Source organism: Monodon monoceros, unplaced genomic scaffold (genome assembly GCF_005190385.1).
Source record: "Monodon monoceros isolate NGI ecotype Baffin Bay Population unplaced genomic scaffold, NGI_Narwhal_1 Super_Scaffold_18, whole genome shotgun sequence".
NCBI lineage: Eukaryota > Metazoa > Chordata > Mammalia > Artiodactyla > Monodontidae > Monodon > Monodon monoceros.
In genome coordinates, this window is record NW_021703774.1 from 178,880,053 (window position 1) to 178,899,526 (window position 19,474).

At 62.8% G+C, this 19,474-nt stretch overlaps 1 protein-coding gene across 1 annotated transcript in view; it reads left to right on the forward strand.

Moving 5' to 3' along the window:
* The first annotated feature begins 4,882 nt into the window (after window positions 1-4,882).
* Window positions 4,883-19,474, forward strand: part of MEGF6 (multiple EGF like domains 6) — a 104,660-nt gene continuing 90,068 nt past the window's right edge. Inside the window, exons 1-3 of the mRNA XM_029230562.1 lie at window positions 4,883-5,013; window positions 10,372-10,506; window positions 15,982-16,091. Of these exons, the coding sequence (XP_029086395.1) occupies window positions 4,898-5,013; window positions 10,372-10,506; window positions 15,982-16,091 (361 nt within the window). The 5' untranslated portion in view covers window positions 4,883-4,897. The remainder of the gene's footprint in view (window positions 5,014-10,371; window positions 10,507-15,981; window positions 16,092-19,474) is intronic.

The window sequence follows — 19,474 nt, forward strand, 5'->3', positions numbered from 1 at the left end:
GCGTGGCGAGTCAGCAGAGGCGTCCCGACCCGGCATCTGCTCCGAATCCACCCACCCTATTCCGGGCGCGTCACACGGCCCAATTTACGTTTGCGTGGATGGCTTCTTTGAGGTCAGTTTCTCTTCAGGGACGAACGAGGAGGTGTAGAACCAGACTCCAGAACCAGAACCGGAAAGCTTCCCATCCAGCTGGCGAAGCGTTTGGCATAGGGTTTTGGATGCCAAGCTTAGCCATCATTCAGCTCCAGCCAGGAATGATGCTGGATTCACAGTCCTCTCCCGGTGGGGCCTGTTTGTGGGAAGTGGTGGTGCCGCCCCACCCCCCCCCACTATCATGGATGCAGAGACCCCTGTGGACACTGCCTGCACGAGGCCCTCTCCTCTGGGACCCGGAAATGCCTCTGGTGCTAATTAATTTGCTTGCTCTCTTGTCAAGGAGAAGTGTCTATAAAAATTCAGATGGGACGCTGGATTCTTCTCTTGGACTTGGAACAACATTAGCTCAGGGAGCGTCAGAGGCTGTGCTGGCCCGGGACCCTGTTTTCCAATCCCCTGGGACTGGGCAGGACCGCAGAGGGGAGGGGCCACAGCTCTGGGAAAGCGGGAGGGAGTGGTTTCCTGCTCAAGGGACCAGCCAAGCTGGTGGCATGCGTCTTCCTCTTCCCCACGTTAATTTTCCTTGGTCCAAAGGCTATTTTTTATCATTTCCAGCAGAGAGTGAGACAAAACCATTAACAAGCAGTGCCTTTTTTTTATTATTTATTTATTTGGTTGTGCTGGGTCTTTGTTGTGGCAGGTGGGCTCTTTAGTTGCAGCAGGGGCTCCTTAGTTGCGGCTCGAGGGTTCCTTAGTTGTGGCTCATGGGCTCCTTAGTTGAGGCATATGAACTCTTAGTTGCAGCATGCATGTGGGATCTAGTTCCTTGACTAGGGATCGAACCTAGGCCCCCTGCATTGGGAGCACGGAGTCTTCACCGTGGCGCCACCAGGGAAGTCCCCAAGCAGTGTCTTTTAACCATGCTTTTCATAAAAGACTCACCTTCAGGGCTCTCTTCCAGGCCTGAGTGGCCCCGCAAATGCTCCACATCGGGAGGACCAAGCTGTGTCTGTATCTTGTAAGTTGGGCCAGTGAATCCCAGGGTGGAGTCGGGAGGTTTTGCTACAGTTTGGCTAAAGGCCTTGGGGATGGGAATTTGGGCTAAGAAGCATCCTTCCTGAGCTCCAGCTCAAAGGGAATCTGAAGCCTTCACACACAGAGGCCCCGTGGGTTCATTGTGGGAATCCGTGGGCTTCAATCCCCATCCTACACGTGGCGGTGCCCCACGGTGTGGGCTGCATGCCTCTCCTCCACCGTCAGAGTAAATCTCCCCTGCCCCCCCATGCTTCTTGCCCTTCTCAGAGTTGGATCACTGTAGAGTGCCAGTTCTCCTGGAATTAATGAATGCATTTAATGCAATTCCAATAAAAAGTCCAGCGCAACTTTGAAAGTGCTGGATAAAGGGGCTCCAGAGACCATTGGGAAGAATGATGGGTGAGAATTCCCAGAGAAATTTGCAGGTAAATAAAGGACTGATGGGGAGGTGCTCCAGCCCATCACCAGCGAGCATCATGGGAGTGTCTCATCGCGGTGGTGCAGGGCAGACGGTAGAACCACTGGGGTTGGAGTGGAAAAACCCACAAAAACACGTTCTCCTTGCAGCTTGTCTGGGCTGAAGATGCTGTGTTGCATCGGAGGAAGCAGGCTGGCCAGCTAATGGCCCTGGGACACCTGGACGACCCACCAGGTAGAGTCTCCCTTTCCAGCACACAGCCAGGTAAATTCCATATGAAATGACATTTGCATGCCCAGATGTCGTAAAGAAAGAAAAACGTATTCATGATCTTTCCCAGCTAAGTGCCTACAGCATTTCTAGGCAACAGGGGAAACAGCAGTGTGACCGCCTATAGGTTTGAGGACACAAAACTAGGAACTTAGATTGTCTGGAAGAAGCATTGTTAACCACCTTAAGACTGAAACTACAGACCAGGAAAATGTTTGCAGTGTCCGCAAACTGTCACTTTATAATGAAAATGGACAAAGAGAGAGAATTCTCAGGGGATGTTTACTGCAGTCTGCTTAGTTGGGTTACTAGAAAAGTTGTCTGAGTTAAATCCACTTATGAAAGTGTATTAAATGGGCTTCCCTGTGGCGCGGTGGTTAGGAATCTGCCTGCCAGTGCAGGGGACACGGGTTCGAGCTCTGGTCCAGGAAGATCCCACATGCCGCGGAGCTACTGAGCCCACAAGCCACAACTACTGAGCCCATGTGCCACAACGACTGAAGCCCGCGCACCTAGAGCCCGCGCTCCGCAACAAGAGAAGCTGCTGTAATGAGAAGCCAGCGCACCACAGCGAAGAGTAGCCCCCGCTTGCCACAACTAGAGAAAAGCTCGCGCGCAGCAACGAAGACCCAACGCAGCCAAAACTAATAAATAAATAAAATAGATAAATTGATTTAAAAAAGTGTATTAAACACATGTGTACTGTTTGATTACTTGTTTCAAATATAAAATCTAAGCACCCCCTCATGGCGTGTTGGTGGCCTGGGCAGCAACACACACTGGAAGTTAAACAATCAGATGCTTCACCGTTCCCATGCCCTCAGGGTTCAGGCTGTGGGGAGGAGATGGGCGAGGGTGCCGGGGGAGCATCAGGGGTGCCAGACAGTCTGCGCGGGTGGGGCTTTGTTTGGGGAGGTGACCTCTGTGCTGCGGGTTCACACATCTACACCTGAGCCTGAGCCCTCCCGAGTGTGTGGGGTGTGGTAGGTGTCCTAGGAATAGGGACGTCCCGCAGGAAGTGCCCACCCTCTTCCCACCTGCCTGCCCACCTGGCACCTGCCTTAGGACCATGCGCCTGACAGCTGAACTTGGTGCCGGGCGGGTAGAGGTGGATTATGGTGGTGCCAAAAACGTTTATGCTTCAGGGGCCCTTCCAAGTTAGGGCCAAGGAGGGGGAATGGAATGTGCGCACAGGTCATGCATTTTTGTCAAGTTAGCAAAATAACTTCTTTTTACATAACTCTTTTTCAAGAGGGCCCCCGTTTTACGTTTCAGGCCCCACCAAACCTTGATTCCCCCCTGCGAGCAGCCTCCATTTTAACCCACAGGACCCATCTGAATCCTTTCCTTTTTCTCTCCAAGAAGCAGGAGAATGTTCCTAAAGAATGGGGCCCCCTCGGCCCACGTCGGGGGACCGGGCGGGAGTCCCCGGGGAAGCTGGTGAACATTTTAAGCTGCTCACTCACTCATCCAGTGCACGTGTACCCAACACCCGTTTCGTGCCAAGCACAGCTCTGGAGGGGAACGGGTTGGGTCTTTAAAGATGGCCAGCGGGTGGACCTCTGGGAAGCTCTCGGGGTTGATGGAGACTTGCACCCCAGGGCAGGGCCCCGCACTCACACAGGCACTCTTGGGCTCTCTTAGGGCAGGCCCTTGGGAGACCAGGAGGAGCATGGGCCAGTCCTGCTCTGGGGAGCCCAGTGTGGGGCTGAGGGGTGAGATTGAGAGGTTGGCACACCGGATCGTGTCGGGGCATCACTGAGCAGGGGAGTCAACCTGTGTTTGGGGTTTCAGAAGATGGTGAAATCACCCTGCTGTGGACAGAATTGTGTTCCCCACGAAATTCATACGTTGACGCCCGTACCCCCAGTGTGACTGTATATGGAGATGGGCCTTTAAGGAGGTGGCTAAGGTTACATGAGGTCATAAGGGTGGGGCCCTGATCCTATAGGTCTGGTGCCTTAGGAGAAGAGTAAGAGACACCAGTGCTGCGGTCTCTGTCCCATCTTCCACGCCCACCAGGCGAGCACACACCAGGAGGCAGCGTCTGCAGGCCAGTCAGCGTCTTGACCCTGGGCGTCCAGTCTCCAGAATGTGAAAAACCAAACATCTGGATGTGTTGACTGGGACACCGCCGAGGGGCCGTCGGACTTGCGGACCTCCGTCTGCTCTCAGCTCGTGATCCAGCGGTTTTCTTAGATTGACAGATTGAGTCAAGGTCTGCAGAGCCAGCCCGCCTTGTTCAGTTCCCGGATCTGCAGTTTACAAGGGGCGACTAGGGGCGCTGCTCCCATCCGGACCTCAGTTTCCCCATTTGTACAGCAGGGTGGCAGCAGGGCTGGCCTGACAGAGACCCCCGCCCCCCCCCCCGTAGGATGACGGGGGTGTGGGGTCCGGTGTCACGGAGGACTGCCTTAGCAGGGGGTGAGGGGCAGGATCTCTGGTGCCCCGCCCCTTGGTCACTCGTGTCGCATGGGACCTGGGACTTTGAGCCCGAGAGGAGCCGGGAGCGCGAACGGGCAGCCGTGGGTGGGTGGGTGGGTGGGTGGGGCGCCGGGGCTGAGGACCCAAGCGGGGGTGTGGGCGGGGGTGTGGGCGGGGCTGGGAGCCGGGGAGGGCAGGGCCGGGAGTGGAGCATCTGCGCGGGGACGGGCTGTGGGCCGGGGTCCGGGCCCGGGGGCGAGCCGGGGGCGGGGCGAGGTCGGGGTGGGCGGGGTCGGGTCGCGCCGGGCTGTGGGCGGAGTCGGGGCCGGGGTCGGGGCAGGGGGCGTGGTGAAGGCGGGCCGGCCTCTCCCGCGCGGGGCTCGGCGCACACTGGCTTTCCGCGCCGGGGCGGGTGTCTGGCGGGGCTCACCCAGGCGCGCAGCACTCTGAGCTGCACTCGAGCGCGGGCAGGAAGCCGGACCCTCGCCACCTGAGGCGACCTCACGGTCGGCGGGACCCGGCGCGGCACCTGTGGCTGCGCCCCGTGCGCCCCCCCGGGCCATGGCGCACGTGGAGACTGCGGCTCCGAGCGCCCGCCTGGGCCGCCTGTGAGCCGGGGACCGGAGGAGGGAGCGGCGCGGCGCGGCGGGCACGATGCCTTTCCTTCCGGAGGCGGGGGCGGCGGGGCGCGCGGTGGCCCTGGCCCTGGTGCTGCTGTCCCCCGCCGTGTCAGCGGGCGCCGGCGCCCTGTTCCGCCTGCAGCCCGGCATGTGAGGAGCGGGGACGGGAGCGGGAGGGCTGGCGGGACGTCCGGAGCCCCGGAGCCCTGGGCGGCTTGTTCCCCGGGGCCCTGAGAACACGGGGCTCATTGCCTTAACGGGGGAGGCGGAGGTTAAGAGACAAGGGGCTGGGTGTGGGGGCGCTTCCGTGGCAGGACCACCCGGCCTCTCGCCTTCCCCTTCCTCCTCTTTTTAAATTTAATTTAATTTTATTAACTTATTTTTGGCTGCGTTGGGCCTTCGTTGCTGCGCACGGGCTTTCTCTAGTTGCGGCGAGCGGGGGCTACTCTTCCTTGCGGTGCGTGGGCTTCTCATTGCGGTGGCTTCTCTTGTTGCGGAGCACGGACTCTAGCCGCGCGGGCTTCAGTAGTTGCAGCATGCAGGCTCAGTAGTTGTGGCTCACAGGCTCTAGAGCACAGGCTCAGTAGTTGTGGCACATGGGCTTAGTTGTTCTGTGGTATATGTGGTATCTTCCCAGACCAGGGATCAAACCCGTGTCCCCTGCATCGGCAGGCGGATTCTCAACCACTGTGCCACCAGGGAAGCCCCCTCCTCTGTCTTAACTCTGCATCATGGGTTTGCAGGCTGGGTGGAACCTGCATCCTGCCGAGGTGAGGGAACCTGGGCAGGGTCCGGCCAGGGAGCTTGGGGAAGGCCAAGAGGAAGCAGCCTGTGCCCACTTCCTTCCAAAGCCTGTCTCCTGGGGCCTGGGGGCTGTGCCCGACAGGGGGCTGCTTGGGCTTGGTTTATGTGTTAAACACATGGGCTTTGGGCCTGGGAGACAGAAGGCATTCAGTACCAGAACGGGCAGGAAGAGAGGGTCAGGGAGCCAGCCAAGATGAATTTAATTTTGAAAGATGATTCCCCAGTGGGCTGTTTAGTGGTCTCTTTCAAACAGCAAATCGATCCTTGTGTTGGCCTCAAAGGAAGACTGGTGCGAAGTGAGCCGGTCTGGAGGAGGAGGGGTGGGGGAGAGCTTGCTGGCAGCCCCCATCCCCGCGCTCCCTCAGGGTGCTGGGCCGGGGGCCCGCAGAGCTTGGAAAGGCAGCTGAGGGGCTGCAGAGGGGCAGCGAGGGGCCCAGGCTGAGGTTGGGGCTTCCTCTGCAGTGTTTGCCCCAAGGGCCCCGTGCACCTGGCCATACAGGAGGAAAGGACGGGCTTCCAGGCAGAGCTGCGGAAGGGACAAGTCCACGCCCCCTGGGCCCTGGGTCTTGCTTTACTCCAAGAAGGAAGAGTTCCTCGTGGCCTTTTCAGAGGAGCGTGGTCTGGGGCCCCGAGTCCCGCCTCTCCGTGTGACTTCTGCCCAGCATTGCTCTTTGCTGTGATCCCAGTGAGTTTAGTTTGTCCAAGGGAAGCTGTGGCCTCAGAAGGGATTATCACGGGGCATTTGGCCGCTCAGCCTGCCTGCTCTTCACACGGTTGGCTGGGGATGTCCAGAGGCCCAGGCTCCCGGGAATCCCAGGGTGCTGGTCAGGGTGGACAGCTGCTCAGCCGGTGAGGACGTTGGGGATGGAGGGCTCTGCTCTAAGAGGGGCTTCTGCCCCAGTGCGCTTGTGGGGACCACTGATCGCCCTTCCGGGCCCCCGGTACTGAGCCTGTTCCCTGGGGTCTGCCCACTCACCCAGGGCTCTGGGAGGCCACTAGCCAGCCTGGGGAGGGCTTTCCACCAGCCGCTGGAGGATTGCAGGAGAGGTCAGCCTTCCTGCTGCTTGCTTTCTCCAAAGCCTCCTCCCCCTCCCCCCTCCTCCCCTCCTCTCCCCCTCCCCTCCTCCCCTGTCCTCCCCCCTTCTCCCCCCTCCTCCCCCCTTCTCCCCCTTCCTTCCCCCTGCTCTTCAGATCCTTCAAGGCTCCTGTCCCTCCTCCTGGGGCGCCTCCCACCTGCCCTCTGGGGGCCTGTGCCCCTATTTCTCATCCTGGGGCGTCCCTCCAGTCTCTGATGCCCTCCTTGTGTTGAGTTCCGTGCCGCCTGCGAGCACACCTTCCCATTCCTGTCTGTAAGCACCTGCCAGGACCTGTGGTGGGGCCGCAGTGGGCACTGCTGGCTGGCTGAACAAGTGGGGGGCTGCTAGCTCTAGCTGCTAGACCCCCGAGACACCTTGTGAACGGGCCCATTCCGCAGCTTGTTCTGTGCAGAAAGGAGGCAGGCGCCAGCGGACTCCTGGAGGTGCCAGAGTTGCCTCTTTGCTCCCCGCACCCCAGAGGGACAGGGGAGGGGCCGGAGAGCAGCGCGGGTCCCAGAAAGTCCTTTTCCTCGAAGGCCCCGTCGCCGGTGCCGCCCTTCCCTTCGCGGGCAGCCCCACCCTCTCTGGCCGGCTTAAAACCTCCATGGTGGGCCTGTGGGGAGGCAAAGGAGGAGGGTGCTCTACGGGGGCTCCCACTGCTTGGCAGCCCCAGGGGCTCTGGGGTCCCGACAGCTGGGACGCAGGAGTGACATGGCTGGTCCTTTGGCTCCTGCTGGCCCACGTGTCCAGATTCCAAACCAGCCAACGCTTACTTATTTATTTATTTACTTACATCTCTGAAATGAATCTCTGCGGCCGTGGAAGGGTGCTGGCCTTTCTCCCTGGGGCCTGGACTGACTGCTGACTGTGTGTGGGGCTGGTCAACGCAGGGCTGTGGGAGCAGCGCCTGGGCACAGGGAGCTCTGACCAACCTGAGTGAGGCTGCAGAGCTCGGAGGAGACGTCAGCTCACAGCACTGCTTTCCCCTGGGTTGGAGTCCTCTGGGCAGCTGTGCTAGGAAAGTGGCCAGTGCTTTGCAATCAGTTCATTCCATTGGCCCCTCCCATCCAGAGAGGGACAGGCCCTCCAAGCTCAAGTCCCTGCTTGCAAGTAACTCTAGGACCCACTGGCCCTGCAGGTTGGAACGGTGAGTCTGAGGTTTCCTCTGGTCCTTCAAAGGCCGTGCTCACCGGTCAGGGAGTTTGAAAGCTGAGCTGTACTTTCAGTGGCCTGTGGGCAACTCCCGGAATCTGGGTCCTGCTTCCCCATCTCTCTTGGGGCTGAGGCTGTGATGGATGGAGGGAAAGGGCAGGGAAGGAGTACATCTGTGGCCAGCTGCCCCATGCCAGGCCCTGCGTTTGCTGCTGGGCACGTGCTTGACGCTCTGATCGATTGTCCACTTGTCTGGTGGGGAGATCCGGGTGTCCAGGAGTGATCTGCCTGGGTCACGGCATCCCTAGGACCCCGGAGCCTGTAAAAACAGACGTGACGGAGCCGCTGCTCAGCAACGCAGCCCCCTTCCTGGACCAGGGGGTGTGTGCAGCCAGGCTTCCCCGGCTGCGCAAGGCCAGCTGCCCCGCTTCCCTGCCCCGGTGTTCCCCACCCTCACCCTGGTGCCTTGTGGGCCCAGGAACTGCCCACCCTGGAGGGACGCATCTCATGCCCACCCTCACCTCCAGCTCCAGGCGAAGGCCACCAGCCTCCAGGAGCCCTGCTCTGTCCCGGGGAGTAGATGGCCCGACAGCTGGGATGAGTACCCCCTCCGCCCAAGCTGTGTTCACTTTGTAGCTGGGAAATTGCCTTCCCTCCCCGCAGATGGGCAGCTGGGTCCAACTTCAGGAGCAGACGGGCCCGAGCAGGGACTTCTGCTGCACCTCAGGGGTCTTTCCTGTGCCCTCGTCCCACTGGCCTCTTTGTTTCCTCCTCGGCTCTCCCTCCCCCATCCCACTTCCTCCCTCCTTCCAAATGGAAAAGCCAGCTACGCCTGTGCTTCTGAGGTGCCGGAAGCTTCCCAGAGGAGAAAATCATTCCAGCGCTAGCCCCTCCTCCCTTTAACCGTTTTCAGGGATGTGGAGAGCGAGGTACGACCAGAGGGAAAACCTGCCATCCTGGAAGCCAGGCGGCCCTGCAGGCCTGGGGGACCAGAGTCACGCAGGTGCCTTGGGGGGGCGGGGACATGGCGGGCAGCGGACGGGAGAGTGACCAGAGCACGCGTACCGGAAAGGCTGCTGTGTGGCCTCGCCGTGGTCATCTTGCTGGTTAGTGGTGGCCCTCGTGGCCGAGGTCTGAGGGGTCCAGGAAGGAGGGGGCCCTTCAGAGGAGAGCACCAGCCCCTACTCTGGGGTTTTCTGCCAGGCGCCAACTTCCCAAGCTCCGTGCGGGGCGGTTCTCCTGCTGACCGAGTGGCCAGACCTGCTCCCCCCGCAGCCCCCCTGAGATGATGGACCCCTGTGAGCCATGGCATGCCCTCCCCAAGGCCCTGACAAGGCATGCTGCGTGCTGAGCTGGGTCGGCATATGTACGGGAATGGTGGTGACATCCCAGGGGATGTGGGGCCTTGTGACCCAGAGACACAGGGACTTTCTCTGAGCCAGGGACGTGCCAGATTCCAGACACGTGTGATCTTGTGTCAGGAGCCCTTGAGGCACCTGCTGCCCCCTTCATAGGTGCTGAGGCCGAGGTGCAGAGAGGGTCAGTAACCTTCCTCAGGCTGCATAGCGGGCCCCAGGCCTGGGTTGTTGGCTCCAGAGCCTGTGTTTGTAACTGTCCTCGGAATGTGTCGCCTCCATCCTCATAGGCCACCCACGGCTCGGGGGGCTATTTCAGGGTCCAGGCCAGGCCCTGCAGCCTGGAGGCTCGGAGGCCATCGGGCCTAAGCCCTCCCCTCCCTTCATCCTCTCCTCCCTGCCCCCGCAGGAAGAGAGCGGAGACTTGATGTCTGCGTGCTGGGCAGAGGGGTGGGTGAGAGTTTGGAGCAGACATGATGCTGCACCTATAGCAGCTCACTTGAGCCTGATCTCGGTTTGCAAATGGCAGTTCCTCCTGGGCCTGCCTCTCCTGGAGGCACCTACGAGGCCACCTGCCCTGGCCGACAGGAGCCTTTTCTGTGCCGGCTCAGTGAACCCTCACGACAACCTGTGAGGCCAGTGCTGCGAGTCCTCACCTGCCAGGGGGCACCCGAGGCTCAGGGAGGTCCCCTGGCTTGTGTGTCTCATGCTTGTGCCTCAGCTTGGGGCGTCTCAGAAGCAGGGAGAGTCGGGGCTAGCGAACGCCAGGGTCAGAGTCAGACGGACTCAGGGTCAAGTCGTCACTGTTCCCAGGACCTCCACTTCCCCTATTTGCGGGGCAGTGGCTTCTACGCTTTGGGGTCTTGGGAGGGTTGGAGGGATGCTCCGGGTGGCGTGGCCCATGTGAGGGGGAGGGTCAGACGTGGCCCTGTGAGCCCCTCCTTTTTCCCCTGAGCATCCGCTCCCTCAAGGCCAGGCCTGTGCAGGCCTGGGGTGGGCACCGGGCTGGGTGCCCTGCCACGGGACCTGGCCTCGGGTCTGGACGGCTGGGTACCCGAGGGTGAGCATGCAGGGGGGTTGGTGTTGGTGACAAGAGTGCTGACCGTCTGTCTGTGTTCCAGGCCCAACGTGTGTGCGGAGCGGGAGCTGACCCTGGTGGGCCGTCGCCAGCCCTGCGTGCAGGCCTTCAGCCGCATGGTGCCCGTGTGGAGGCCGGGCTGCGGGCGGCGGGACTGGTGTGTCGGCCACAAACGCAGGTGCGTGCAGGGCTCCCCGGGTCCCATGGGGGGTGGGGGCTGCTCACACGCAGAGCAGCATGGACCATTCAGGCAAAGGGGTGGCCGGGCTGTCCGGGTCTCAGGGCACAGGTACCGCCACCGCCCCGTCACTGAAGCCCCACATCTGAGGTCAAGGCCTCCGACACCACCCTTGGGGTGTGGCCGCCATGGGGGCTATTCCGAGACTGTAAGTGCCTGCTCAGCGGCCACCTGGGGCCCTGGTGGGTGGGGGAGGACCCCGTGGGGAGGGGGCCTCGGAGGGGAAGGGGGAGACTCTACGGGACAGGAGGGGACCCTGCAGGGAGAGGTACTGACCATGCAAGAGGGTGAAAAGCAGGGCGCCCAGCCTGCCGAGGTCCTGGCTGGAGGCTGCTGCTACTCTCTGACCCCAAGCCCGTGTGAAGCCTTTATTGCTCGAGACTTTATTTCACAATCAAACAGAGGAGTGCCTTTGCCTATCTCTCTTCTTTCTATAGACTCGGGGTCTGGCGTCTGCCTGGTTGCAAAGCTGGGTGGGGTGGGGTGATGAGGGGATTCCGTCGTTGGGGAGGAGGGCGGAGTCCTCCGACAGGAGTGTGCTGTCCAGCCTCTCGGCCAGGCCTTCGGGCCAGGCCTTCGGGACGTGAACCTGCTGGGCCTGCCCCCGGGAGCGGGGGTGGGGGTGGCCTTAGTTTTAAACGTTTGCTGTGTGATTCGTACACGTGCAGAACGGAGAGAGATGGGGCAGTTACGTCTCAGCGTGGTTCTCAGCTGGTGGCGGTTCGTCTCCCTGCTGGCGACCTTGGCAGTGTCTGGAGAGTTTGGGTTGTGAGAGGTGGGCTGGAAGGATGGGGCAGGTGGAGGCAAGGATGGCCCTTCCACCACGAAGGTCCCGCCCCAGAGTCAGGAGGGCTGAGGCTGGGCCACGCCCGACAAGAAGGAGAAATCACCACCATCGTTTCCCGAGACGTGCATCTTGCAGTCTGTCCTTCCCAGCTTCCACACTCGCGTGGATGTAGGTGGATTTGCTAAACGGGTATCAGGTCATGTCAGCTGCCACCCCCCTCCTGCGCCCCGCCCCCCAACTTGTGGTGAAAGGGCGCTCTTTTGGAAGCAACCAGAAGCCCTGTGGTCCCTGGGCTGGAGAGTGGAGTGGGTGGCCGTGCTGCGGAGGCCCCTGTTACTGGCTGTCAGACCGTTTCTCCAGGCTGGCCTGGGCAGGGCGGGGGACAGCGTTTCCAAGGTGGCTGGTACCTCAGCTTCCTGGCAGGGAGTCCAGGTGCTGGGGAGGCCGTGTGCAGCCTGGGGCAGGGGTGTGTGTTCGGGGTCAGTTTCCTGGGAAGGCTCGGGAGGGCCTCTGGGGTCCTGTCCTTGCACTGCCCAGTTCGGGTGTCAGGGACCCTCCCTCCTGAAACCCAGCAGGGCCGCCGCAGTTCCGCGGGAGCAGTGCGGGCCCCTGGCTCCGTGGCGGCCACCGTCCCGTGCGCCTGGCTCCGGGCTGGAGCCGGGCTCCACCTTCCTCTGCTGGGCTGTTCTCGCTCCAGGTGAGCGAGGTTGCCTCCCCGCCCCGGTGCTCATGGCGGTCAGCGTCCTGCAGCGTTTCCTGGGGTCAGTGGCCAGTGTTTGTGGGGGTCCCGGCCTCGTTTCCCTTCCAGAGGGCCCCTGGCCTTGTTAGCTTGTTAGTGTCGTATGCCCCCCATGACGCCTGTGGCCGAGCCCACCGTTCAGCTGTGCAAGGTTTCCAAAATGCCTCGCACAGCTGGCCCTTCAGTGGCCGTCCAGGCTGTGGGCTCCGTCGCTGGCCCGCTCCTCTTCATCCTTCAGTAACCCACAGAGGCTCCGGCTTCCCTGTGAAGCCTGCCCTGAGCCCCAGCCCTCCCTCCTCCGCGGCCAGACCAGCGTCCAGACCTCCTTGGTCCGTGTCACTTCTCCTTGCCTATCAGGAGCGTGTCCGCAGAGGCCCCAGCATCCCACGTGCTCTGGGAAACACAGGGCATGCTGGTGCCGAGCCACCCTCCTGCTTCTGCCGGCACCTCTCCTCGGCCCACCCCCGCAGCCAGATGGGGAGGGGCCAGGCTGCATCTCAGCAGCGAGGGCGGGAGGCCAGCCTCTCCGCTCCCCCACACCCAGCCAGTGTGGGTGCAACCTCTGAGGGCCCTGCCGTCTGAGGAGCTGCATTTAGAGGCAGCACGCTCTGTACCCCACGATTTGACCGCACCCCAACTTGCACCAGCTCAGGGTCACCCTCCCTCCCTTGGACAGACAGGAGGTCCCTCCTCTCTGGAGCTCCCAGGGGGCGGCCAGCAAACGAGGACTCACAGTGGGCCAAACCTCGTTCTAGGGTCAGACCCTGTCTGAGCATCTGTTCCCCGACTGCAGAGCGGGGGCATCAGGCCTGGATTGCAGCTGGGGGAGGATTATGTAACCAGCCACGGGCCAGGCCACACATGTGGCAGCTACGTGGCAGCTGCCATTTCTCTTGCAGCCGCGGTGACTCCCACTTCTGATTTCTGGGCTGGTGGGCCTGCTACGTGGCCCTGGCAGGGCCATGTGGGGTGACACGGGGCTCTCTCCTGGCCCAGAGCAGGCGAGGTGATACCTGACAGACTGGATGAGGACGTCAGGGGGCTTGCTGCCCCTCTCCCCATAGCGGGCGTCTACCCGACAAACCCGCCAGTACAGGCTGCCCCAGGGTGGGGGAGCTTGGGCCATGCGCCCCCTGGGGGGCAGGAAGGAAGCGGGGTGGGGAGGGAGAGGATGCTCGGAGCACAGAGCCCACATGTGGGCTCCCACCAGGCCCCTCCCCGCTGATCCCGCTGATCCCGCTGCGCTGGGGCCTGGGCTTTGCGGAGTCTGCATAAGGTGGAGGAGTGGACATCAGCCTGGTAGCCACGCCCCCCTGTCCACCTGGCCCTGCAGGAACCAGCTCCTGGCCGTGACCAGAGCCCCTGTGACTCTCCCACGGGAGGTGTCCCATATGAGCTGCAGGGGGCAAGGGCTGGCTCTCAGGCCCAGTGGGGGCTGCAGGCTGACCCGCTGTCTCCAAGGGTCACTAACTTTAGGGGATGCTGGGGAGGGCGGCAGATGGGCCCAGCTGGCCCGTCTTCCCGGTGACGGAGAGGAACAGCACGTAGCCCAGGGAAAGGGGAAATATTTACGACAGAAGGGCCCAGACACCATCCGCCCTGCCAGACATTGTCCACCACTGTGGTCGGCCTCTCTCCAGGCAACTGGTTTCATGTCCTGACAGAGTGGCGTCGTGCAGAGTCCCCCGAGCTGCCCGTACGCAGTGACGTGCGCGCGTTCACACTTCTGGGAAGCGCCCTGGTTGTTTGGTGGGGTCCAGGTCCCCCAGCGGCCACGGGCTTCATGCCACTCCCGAGGGCTGGGAAGAGCAAGCTGGGGGCAGGGGTGCCCATGTCTCCAGGTGTCCATGACCTGGAGACGGCAGCCCAGCCCCTCCCGCTACTCCTGGGGCCTCCAGGGCCCTCGACCCAACTGCCGTTGGCCAAGCCCCAGGTCGCCAGTTCTACAGATGGCAAGTGGGTGCGAGGGTGCTGTGCCTGGAGGGTGGGCCCTGGGTTGTCCCCTCCCCTCCTCCCGTTCCTCCGCTCTCTATCCCTCTCCCCCGCTCCTGCCCCCGACATCCCCTTGACCAGGCTTGTCACTGTAAACACAGGGACCTCACAGCCGTGGACCCTAGGGCCTGTGCTGAGCCCTGGGTCCTGTATGAGTTTCCTGTTGCTGCAGTAACAAATTATGACAAACTGAGGGCTAAAAACAACAGGGATTTACACTCTCACAGTCTGGAGGTTAGAAGTCTGAGGGCAAGGTGTGGGCAAGGATGGTCCCTTCTGGAGGCTTGGCGGGAGGGTCTGCTCCAGGCCTCTCCCCGCTCCTGTGATGACCGGCCATCCTTGGCGCTCCTGGGCTGGTGGTGGCATCACCCCAGTCTCTGCCTCTGTGGCCGCCTGGCCTTCTCCCTCTGTCTGTGTCCACAGTTCCCTCTTCTTATGAGGACACCAGCCATTGGACTAGGTCCCACCCTAAGCCAGTACGCTGGCCTCGTCTTAACTTGAGGACATCTGTCAAGAACCTATTTCCAAATAAGGCCACCTTCACAGGTTCCGGGTGGGCATGGATTTGGGGGACTCCGCTTGGGGTCGGGGCAGGTGGGGCAGTTAGTCGTCCGTCTTCCTGACCATCACCAGATGGGAGTGGAGGTTGTCTGGGCTGGGGTGGCAGGAGGGGCAGCCAGGGTGGCTTCCCCGGGAGGTTGGCAGGGGTGTCAGGCAGATCCTTGCGCTGCTTCACCCACTCTTGGAAGAAGCAGAAGCAGAGGCTTCCAGAAGGGACCCAGGAGCCCTGGCGTTGGGGTGCAGCTGGAGGGAGGTGGGTGGGGGGCTGAGTAGGAGCGGGGCACCCCCTACCCCCCACCCTGGCTTCTGCTCCAGGTTCATGGTTGCAGGCGAGTCCGGGGCTGGGCAATGCCAGGAGAAGCAGGGCGGAGGCCGGGGCTGCACTGGCAGAGGTGGCCCTGAATGGCTGGGCTTACAGGGGCAATCTGGATTTGGGGAGGGGATAGACAGGAGGCCCTTACCCCTCTGGGTGGTGAGGCCGGTCTCTCTCTGGTGCGTGGGCACCACCTTCCTGCGGCCACTCCCCATGCCAGGCCCCAGGCTGGCTGGATCAGCTGCCTGCTTCCAGCTCCTGGGTGGGGCTCTGCCTCCCTCTGCTCAGCCTTTGTGAGGCCGTACCTCTCCCATCAGAGCAGGAACCAGCCTTGGACCCGGGCCACCCTCCTCCAGGAAGCCCTCCTGCCTGCTCCCTTCTGACCTCAGGGCTGTGTGCTCACACACTCGGGTCCTCCTGCTGCTGCCCACCGTTGCTTCACCCCCATCAGCCTGTCTCCCTCGGGCAGCCCTTGGTGAGGGAAGGGATCCCTCCTCGGGGACGCCCCAGGACAGGCCCGCCACCTGCCTCCTTGGTGCACGGGTGGGCCGAGAGCCTGGGGTGTGGCCCACCCAGCACTGGGCACCTTGGCCCACGGGGCTCATTCCAGGAGCCACTCTCGCTCCCAGGTTGGACACTGAGTGTGACCCCCAGACCCTCACAGACTGGCTTGGCGATGAGAGCCACGTGTGGGGCACGATGCCTGTCCTGAGGCCGGCTCAGAGCCGGGACCACCCTGGGGGTGGAGAGGGAAGGGGCGGCATGTCGCCCTGTTGCTGGTTCCAGGACGGCTGTCAACGCCCCCCCCCCCCGCTGCCCCCAGTGGCCCCTCGTTCACCTGGTGCGGCCGCGGGATGCAGACCTTCCGCCCACCTCCGTGCCTTAACCTGCTCGGCTGTGAAATGGGGACAGTGGGAGAATCGGTCTGGGGGACTGGGTGCGGTGAGAGCCTAACGCATCGGGCAGAAGTGCCTCGAGCCCGGTCCCTCGACGGTAACGCCCCCCTTTTCCCTTCTCTCCTAGAACCGTCTACTACACGGGCTACAGGCAGGTGTACGCCACGGAGGCCCAGACCGTGTTGCGGTGCTGCCCGGGGTGGAACCAGCAGCCCGGAGACCAGGGCTGCCTCTCCTGTGAGTGCCCGGCAGCCCCGCCCCGCCCCCCTGCTGCCGCAGATGCCGCAGCCTCCCGTTCAGTCTAACGGGATGTGGCTCCTGCGCGGTGTGGGAGACCTCAGGGCCTCTCTCTTGGCCACTCTGCTCGCCAGAGGCTGCTTAAGTGACATAATGAAGGAGAAGGCCCAGTGAGTCCTCCAGCCCCGACGCTGGCCGGAGCCGCGGAAGGAAAGGCTGGCGGGGACACCGAGCTGGAGGGTGGGGGGCCGTCTGCTGGTGCCCAAGTGCCCGGCACCGGGGAGGGGTCCGAGGGCAGCTCCGGGGCCGTGGGTTGGCGCCAGTGGGCTCAGACGCCCCTGAGCTCGGTGTGGCGTCGGCGTTATAGAGCGTGAGCCCCTGTCCCGCCTGTCCCGCCTGCCCCGCCTGCCCACGTCCCGCCTGCCCACGCCCCGTGCTGCGGGTCCGTCCTTCCCCCTCACCAGCGTCCTGGGCCTCAGCCTCCTCGTCTGCTGCCTCCTTCAAAGAGGGAGGTCCTGACAGATGCGGGGGTGGGGGGTAGACCCTGAGCATCCGCACATGACCGCGGGCAGCCTCTGCCGCAGACTCGGGGACGGGGACCGAGAGGGGCTGGAATCGGGTTCTGATCTTAGCGGCTGGCTGTGAAGCCTCTGCTTCGTAAAAGGAATGGGCATGGCTTGGAGTCCAGCTCCCGGCCTGCGGGTGTGGGCACAGGTGGGCCAGCAGGGGAGGCTGACTGGGTGCGAAGAGGCAGTGTCCCTCCTCTGGAGAGGTCTGCCCACCCAGGGGTCAGGCCTCCCCTGAACCGGCGCCGTGGCATCTGGACAGGGTGAGACCGGGCTGCACTGTGAGGGGTGGCGGGTCATGGTTCCCCACGGAGCGGGTTAACCACGGGTGGGCCGTTCTGTGCCTGGGGTGGGAACCGGACTTCAGGGGTCACGTCCCCGCCTGTTCTCCGGCCCCCGGGGGCCCATAGACGGAGGCCACAGATGCCCTTTGTGAGCTCCAGCGGGAAAGGGGGGAAAGTAAAAGGTGTGGCCATGTTTGTCCAGGAGAGGAAATGAGTAAGTCTTCCCAGGAAGGGAGGCGGGGGACCGGGTGGACGCCGGCCAGTGGCCCCCGGGTGGGAGTGTCCAGCTCTGACAGCAGCCTTTCTCTCTGTGGCTCTCATCTCTACAGCGATGACCTGTGGAGGAGAGGAGGTGGGGTCTAGGCCTGCGTCCCCCCGGGTTTGTGAGGGAGAGTGTGGCCTATCGCGCCCAGGGAGGGCCTAGGGTGCACCTGCGCGTGTCTGGCCTGGGGTGGGGACCCTCTGGGCTTGGCTTCCTGGGCAGGGGGAGGGGCAGGTGCAGGTCCAGGTTCGCCTGGCAGTTTTCCCACAATTATCGTCCGCTGCGCACCCCTGAACTGCGGTTTGTGACCCTTGGGGTCACCTGTGTCTTGGAGTGACCATCCCAGGTTGGGTGAGGGAAGCGGGAGGGCCAAGAGCCGTCTGGACCCCAGGAGGCCCACTGCGGAGACGGTACAAGTGCTGGCTTTTCAGGAACGGAGGCAAGCATTGGGTCAGGTCCGTAGTGCCAGGGGTCACGACAGTCTCACCCCTAGCCTGGTGGGCCTGTCCTGTGGTTCTGCCTGTGCCCCTGGCCACAGTGGTCGAGTTGGCTCTGCCCTGGCCTGGCCGGCCGGCAGGAGGGGGGATGCAGCCACGCCGCTCGGCGGGTGGGTCCTGAACCAGCCCAGGACTGACCTTTGGGGTTTCTCAGCCGTGGGGAGGGGTCTCGGCCGGGACCCTCCCAGGACAGCCTGGGCCTTGCGGCTGGCTGGGGGCAGGGCTGGGGTGGTGGGGAAATGGGGGGATCTCGGCTGCTGAGTCAGGCCCTGGGGGGTCCAGGTTGTCCCGTCAGCCAGGAGACACAGGGCAGGGTCCCCACGTGTATCCTGAACTTGAGGCTTTGGCTTTCTTGGTTGTTTGTTTTTAAAAATTCATTTTTAGGGCAGGATTTACTTATTTATGTATCTGGCTTTTATCTGTTTTTTTTTTAATGATCTAGGAAGAGCCCTGTGATCTGGCCTCTCGGGGCACTCACTTGTCCCCGAAGTGTCTGGGTGGCCAGCGTGTGAGGGTAGGTGGCGGTTCACACGGGGCAGGGCAAGAGCCCAGGATCCTGCCCTCAGCCCTGGCTCATTGGTTCATTCGTTCATTTTTTCACTCATTCATTCGTTTGGTCTTTGCTCCGCTGCCCCTGAGTGCTGGGGATTCAGCGGGACCTGGTGGGTCAGTACCTGCCCATGGGGAGCTCAGGTCTGCCAGGAGGCCGGCTGCTGCTGGAGGACACTGAAATGACACTGATGCATGAGGATGGGCAGACCAGGCCAGCCAGATGGGCGCTGGGGTGTGAGGGGAGCCGGCTGGAGCCCAGGAAAAGGAAGTGGAGGCAGGGGAAGGAGGAAGGAGAGGTGGGCGGCCAGGGGCCCTTCCTCAGCCGCCCCACATCGTGGCTGAGCCCTTGGGGTCACTCTGCCTGTAGCCCCTCAGGGCTAGTTCCCAGCTGGGTGTAGCTGGAGTCTTCCGGAAGCCTGGCTCCAAGCCCTTTGTGCATTTCTAACCGGGGGCTCTCGCAGGGGGCACTGGGGTCAGGTGCAGGGTCGCATCAAGCACTGGTCTTGGGGTGGGGGTCTTGGGGTCCCAGTAGGTGCCGGAGCCCCCAGTCCCTGGAAAGCCCTGCCTCGGGGGGGTCAGGTGTGAGTCCCCTCCCGGCTGCGTGCCAACAAGCGTCAGGCCTGCGGACGGGGTCAGGGTCCTCCGAGACCCTGAGAGCGAGCAGAGGGGATGGCGATGAGGCGCAGGGCTCCCGCCCTCCCTCTTTCTCTCGGTTTGTTCGCCCCTTTCCTCATTTCCCCACTGCCCCCCTCGCCAGCCTGTCTAGCCCCTTCCCTTGTCCCCCGGTCCAGGCTCTCTGCAGCCAGGGGACCCGGAGAGGTAGGCAGGCGGGGGCAGGGCCCTGGGACGCTGACCCCTGCTGGCCCCACCCCTCTCCACCAGCCACAGTGAACTGTCCTCCCTGGGATGTGACCTGGAAACTGGGCTGCGTGCGGGACAGCGTCAGGCCCCCGTGGTGTTTGTGCAGGAAGCTTCTAATGGTGTTGGGATTCCTCCGAGACCCACTTAAAAGCATGTGTGACCGGGAGGTGACGGAAAAGAAGAGGTGCCAGCTGGGCGGGGTGCCTGGTGACCAGGGCCCCCCAGGACCTGTGGGTCCAGAGCACGTGTGCCCGGGGGCCTCCTGCTGTTGGGGTGCCCTCCTGCCCAGTGGCTCTCTGAATTCCACCTCTATCCCAGTCAGGGGGCAGATTTTGCCTGGACGCTCCCAGTGTTTCAGCCA